The 6,313-nt window shown below is 45.2% G+C and overlaps 1 protein-coding gene across 1 annotated transcript; it reads right to left on the reverse strand.

Moving 5' to 3' along the window:
• Window positions 1-823: 823 nt before the first annotated feature.
• On the reverse strand, window positions 824-2,473 carry ankrd34ba (ankyrin repeat domain 34Ba). Its single transcript, XM_041960861.1, has one exon. The coding sequence runs from the start codon at window positions 2,471-2,473 to the stop codon at window positions 824-826; it is 1,650 nt and encodes a 549-aa protein (XP_041816795.1).
• Window positions 2,474-6,313: the final 3,840 nt, after the last annotated feature.

The following is a 6,313-nucleotide window of genomic DNA, read 5'->3' on the forward strand; positions in this document are numbered from 1 at the left end:
GACATGACTTTTTAGACATATTTATTTATTCTGTAAAAACACTGAATCGCTCTGATTACAGCTTCTTTAAAAAGGTCCTGATGACTTTTTGATAGTACCACTGGGAGGCACCAATGCGAGACATTTTAAAATTATGCAGATAGTGTCTTTAAAGCTGCACTAATCAATATTTACTATATTATTAATGGATCAAATGGTCATAGATAATGTTGAATGAATCCACAGAGAATTACCAACCCTTAAAGTCTTCTTTTTAGCGTTAGCTGTAGCTTACTTTAGCTTCTGAACCTGCAAATTCTGCTCTCATCAACCCTGTTTTCCATAAAAAACCCTGGATAAACCTTAACAGTTCCTGCCCAGCATGAAATTGAGTAAACTCACCAGAGACTAGCTGGTGGAGCATTTAGCAGCTAAAGAACAAAGTATTTTTCTTAAGCTAAAAGGAGCCGAGGGGCTAATGTTGCTCCGAGTCTGCTGGATGTGTAAACAGGTAAACTGTTTGTTAACATGTTATCAATACAGGGAACATCTCAGATGTTGTTGTCAGTTTGCTCTGCTGCCCTCAAGTGGTCAAAACCTCTTAAAGCAACTTTAAGGAGGTGTTGCATATAAAAAACCACACTGAAGCTATGTGCACAGTGACAACACACAGCGCTCTGAAGCAGAGGAAGGTACCTGCAGATTTTATGTTACAGCGATGAAGATATTCTGTTTTCTTCTTTGGCTTCCCTCTTTGAGTTTCACTGCACAGACATCACATCACACGACAAAACATTTCACACGGAAACACACTGATGAACTCCTCTACCCTCCTGGCTGAATTTCAAGCTGTGGTTTTGAACTGTTCGGTCTGGATGGAGTGTCTCCTCAGCAGCATCCTCCTGGTCAGCTCTTTGGGTTGCCCAGGAGGTGCAGAGGGAAGGAAAGTTTTTAGGCCGGGATTTTTCTCACAGAAGCCACTTCCGGCACCAGAGCTGATGTTATAAACATTAAGGATGGGGGTGTTGGTGGAGTTGAGGGTCAGAGGTGGCAGAGACCTAGGCCTGGCCTGGGAGTTGTGGTCCAGCAAGAATGCTCCAGACCCTCTGCGCTCAAACCCAGACAGAACTCTCCTGCTTGGGCCTGAGGTCGACGGTGACTCCCTGGAGCCCAGTGTGCTGGAGCAGTGTAGTGGTGCCAGCCTCTTACCATCTATGAGGTCTCTTGCCCTCTGCTGGGACTCCTCAGGGAGATGCTGGATGTCCACAGCGAGCTGGGGGTCAGAGCTGTAGATGTCCGCCCCAAGCTTGCGCCTCTGGATTATGCTATGAAGGCTGGACGAGGCCATGCTGTGAAGTGGAGGGCCAAGATTTTTGCCACCAGAAAAGGAGGAAGAGGAGGTAATTGGATCTGTTCCAAGGTTTACAGAATGGAGGTTAGGGTGGGAGGCAGAGTGGGATGATAGGAGACCTGGTAAGGACATCTTTTGTCCTACATGTTTGACACATTCATTCTTTCTGTTTCCCTCTAGTTCTTTGTCCCTTACCAGTCTTCCTTCATACCATTTGAAGCTTCCAGCTGTTGAATTTGTGCACCTGTCCCCGTCTAGTTTGGGAATTCTGAGACAGAGGCCCTCAGTTTGGTCGAGGTCTTTGCTGTTTTCAGGAGACAAGGCTGCATGAGGCTGCTGGGCGAGCAGAGATGCTGGGATCTTTAACCAGGGCTCAGAGTTCAACCTCAGGAGGTGCTGCTGCAGTCCGTAAGGCACCGCCTGGCCAAGCCTTTGGAGCCTCGACGGGGAACATGGATGTGAGCTTACACCACAGGACTGGGCTTCCTTAAAGGAGAAGACAGGCTTTGGGGGACATAAGGAAGAAGAGGTGCACTGAGGGGAGGTGATGATCTGAATTTCAGAGGGAGACGCAGGAGCTGCTAATGTCATTTTGTCCGTCTGATCAAGAGGACTGAGAGGCGGCATGCTGAGGTACTGCTTGGCTTGCACTTTCCCACATGGAAATTTGTCAGTGGTTATGATGATCACCTCCTTCCCCTTGGCCTTGCATGTGTCGAGTAACAGCTTCAGAACCTTCCAGTCTCCAGCCATGACCGCATAGACCAACGCTGACGTCCCGGACTGATCTTCCAGGCTAATGTCCGCCCCACTCGCCAGGAGCAGAGACACCACCTCAGGGCCGGCTTGCTCCTGACAGGCGTGCATCAATGCAGAGCGACCCTCCTTGTCCTGGATATTGGGGTCTGCTCCTTTCTCCAGAAGAAACTGGACCAGCTTGACCCGGCTGGCACTCTGCGCATCGATATGCTGGGTCCTGCAGGCCACCATCAGGGGTGTCTGGCCTTGGCTGTCACTCTCATTGATGTAAGCGCCTCCCTCCAGGAGCAGTCGCGTTAGTCGCAGACGACGGAGGAAGACTGCTCTCAGCAATGGGTTACCTGAATCCATAGCTACCCCGGGATTAGAGCCTTCTCCCTCCATCCCTCTCGGTCCCTGCTGGTGGTTTTGGAGATAGTAGGACTGGTCTCTGTAAGAAATAACAAAATACTTTTAAAATTATGCATAAGTAGGGCAGTTGCACAGAGGCTGATAGGTCTGTCTTCAGGTTGTGGCAGGGGTTTGTACTTGTAAGTGGAATGAGGGAATAGTTGTCATAATAATGAATTAACAACAACAACAACAACAACAACTCTATATATAATCATGATGCCAGTAATGATGATGCTAATAAGGACAACAGGATGAGATAATAAAGAAAAGATTGTGAACCCTTAAGGAACACGTTGCTACATGTTACAGACTGCAGTTGCTTTGTGGTTTGCGAAGACATGTTGATGATGCTTGTCTGGCGCCAGTTATGCTAAGCCAAGCATAGCATGCTAGTAAGCTTTGCACGGCTAGCTTATCCAGGCTGGCTAATTTGGCTAAATTAGCTAGTTCTTTGTTAAAGCCATGACTGTGAAATTCTAGCCTTCTGCTAGCATAAGTAGCATGTTGAATTGAAGTAGCAGACAGATGTTTGCCCGGCATTGTTAGCTTGCTCTGCAGGGCCGTAATGTGTGTGTGGGTACGGCGGACTGGTTCTGGAACACTGAAGCTTTTTGTTGAGCCTTCTCGCGTCGTTGGCTCAAATAAAATGCTAGTTACTGTGAGGATGCTGACCTGATGACCCTGCACACACATGCCTGCACTCTTTGCAGGATGAGTCCCCCCACATTTAAGACGTCTAACTGGTTGACAAGCAGCTGCCTCGTACCCGCGTTCACCAGGTGATGGTACAAGAGTCCACCTTAAGACTGATCTGTGCCATTTTGCTGCTTTTTCTCTGTCTTTGTTGCCCCTTTATTTATCTATTACACAATACATATTGTTTGTACATACATGTTTTTTCCCTTAAAAATAAATATACAAAAATTCCCATAACCTCTCCTAAATCACACACATGCACACACACGTTTCATGACATTCTGCAGCTCATCAAACAATTCCTATATTGCTTTGATATAAAAATAAAGACATTTGGATTCAAATATGAAATATCCTCCATATTGCGTTTTCTTTACCGATAAATCTACTTGTTGTGAATCAAGTAGTTTTGGGTTTGGTGAAGCAGAACATATGAAGGTCTTGTCCTTTGTGCTTGCGTATCGGATCCATTCAGTGGTTCCTTTTCAAACGCTCGTCCTCCGCAGCGCCAGCAGAGGCAGCCGCTTTCTATCAGCCTTTGTACTGTTTGTCCTTGCTTCCCTCCATTAGGCCACATAAGGTGGCAGTTACCAGTGTCTCAGACGGTGACATGACATTTTCCTGCATGAGTCACAGCTCATGAAACTGAAACACAGCAAGGATTTACATCTGAAAAGGAAAAGGCATCATTTTGTGTGTTGCAACGGCATGCAAAGTAGTGCGTTCGCGTGGGGCCATAAATGTCTGCCGTAGCAAACAAGATGGCGGCTGACGGACACGCTGTACAGGAAGTATCATAAGAAGAAGTTACAGCCATCTTTGTCTCATCTCAAGTCTGAAAAACACGTCTTTTGGGCAGGTTTGGGCAGGTTTCACAGCACAGTCCGTCACACATTAGACAGGTAGATCAGGTGAGCTGCGCTATCATTAAAGCCCATGTCTGCAATATGTCCAACTATGCATGTTTCAATGCATCATATGCTGAATGTCTGTATTTTACTTTATTACATGCGTGGCCTTCATTCAGCCCTGACTGAAATAACATGATGATGACTGGCCATCATCACTCAGCGTGTATTTTTAGCACATGTTGCTATTAGCAATGCTTCAGTTTCCATCTGGTCATAAATTAACATGCTGCTTTATGTTTTAAACCAGCGTCTGTTCTCCAGCACATCTGATTTAAGAAGAAGCAAGAAGGTTAAAGTGATATTCTCTTTTTTTGTCACTAAATCCAATAAAGATCAAACGAATAAGTTTCAACAACGAATTAATTCTACAAACGTGTTCTGTGTGTTTATCACAGCCTGATAGAGCTTCTTCCTCTGAACCATAGATCTCCATTAAAAACTCATCAGTGAGCCTCACTGTTGCTCTGACTGACATGTTCCTTCATCACCATGAACACACACACACTGTAGTTTATTCTGACTCACACACACACACACACACACACACACACACACCGTCCTGCTGACACAAACACTCACTACAGAACTAAATGTGGATTAATCCGCTGCTGAAAAAAGTCCTCAACAAATGCACTATTTCCTCCTGTTGTTTGATAAAAACTACAGTGAGCAGCTGTTTAGGGAAATTATGCAGCCTTATAAAGATGAATGGTTGTTGCTCTGTTGCACTTGTAGCCCGACCAACACCCAACAGCTGTATTAGCCATCGTTCGCAACACCAGTTGATGACAACGCACGAACGCAGATAACTGGTTTTCTGTCTTCCTCTGCTACTTCCTCCCGCTGCTGCCGTCGGCAGTGACTACAAACTCTTTCCACACATGTCCAAGACAAAACACCGCCTCCACCACGCTTGACAGACGAGATGGAGGTGGTGTGCATTTAATCATGCTGGTCGTTTCTTTGAACTGCAGCGCAGGTCATTCACTGAGTCACAGAAACACTTTGTTACTGAACTCTGCAGGTTCCTTATTGTTACCACACGGTTGTATCTTGGTAAACTCTGGTGTTTTTCCATAGAGCGCCATCATCAGGTGAAAATGTTGTTCAACACTTTGGATGATGACCAGATACATTCCCATCAGCCTCAGCTGCACTTTGCATTTGGTGCTAATTAACAAATGTTTGAATGCATGAACAAACATGGTGATCATAATAGATATTATTCCTGGTGACCGTCAGGGTGTTAGCATTGTCATTTTGAGCATTAGCACTCTGATGTTAGCATGTAGCTCGAGGCATGGCCGTGCACTCTTTTGGACACATCTAAACCGGGAAAGAGGTTTTTCCTGGTGTCCTTCTTCTTCTGTGGTTTCCCTCATCAGTGCATTCTCACCTCTTAACAGTGAACGAAGCAGTTTTCAGACACTGAGAGATACCACAAATATTCAATTTCAAGTAAAAGTACTGCATTCAAACGTGTACTTCTGCAAAAATACATTTCATCACCAAACTTTACCTAATATTATCATTACTGATGCATTAACACGTCAACAGCATTTTAATGTCACAGTTCGTTGAGGTGGAGCAGATAAGAGCTTTCACACAGGTTTTAAAATACTAATCTGCAAAGTAAATTCAGATAAATGTAACGCAGTAAAAAGTACAAGATTTCCCTCTTGAAGGCAGCAGACGAGCAAAAGGTTGCATGAAATGGAAAGTAGCACAGAACTGATTTCAGCCCTTCTCGTGTTTTTGCTCTGATTGATTTATTAAAATTTTCCATGATGGGAAACAACAACAGACTCAGCAAATGTCACGTCTGGAATCAGATCTGGATCTGTCCTGCACTCTTCATCTCAACCTCAAATTGAAGCTGAAAGTCTGCGCCGTAGTCTCGGTTTCCCTTCACACCAACACTTCCGAACTGTTCACACTCTGCACGCTTGTGTTGTGCAGCATGATGCAGTGTTGCCTGCAGACTGCGAAGCAGCCCGAGGATACAGAATTCCACTTCACCTGAACAAGCTCAGCTCAGCACTCATCCTCTATAAGTGTGTGTGTGTGTGTGTGTGTGTGTGAGTGCATATATGCACACTGCCAGTGTGTGTTTGGGTGCACATGTCAGAGCTGCGTAAGACACTCTCAAAGGGGCAAAATGTGTTAGTCAGAGATGATTAAACACAGCACAAAGCGGCATAGTTAAATATCATGTCTTCGTCCA

Source organism: Chelmon rostratus, chromosome 19, assembly GCF_017976325.1.
Source record: "Chelmon rostratus isolate fCheRos1 chromosome 19, fCheRos1.pri, whole genome shotgun sequence".
Classification (NCBI taxonomy): Eukaryota; Metazoa; Chordata; class Actinopteri; order Chaetodontiformes; family Chaetodontidae; genus Chelmon; species Chelmon rostratus.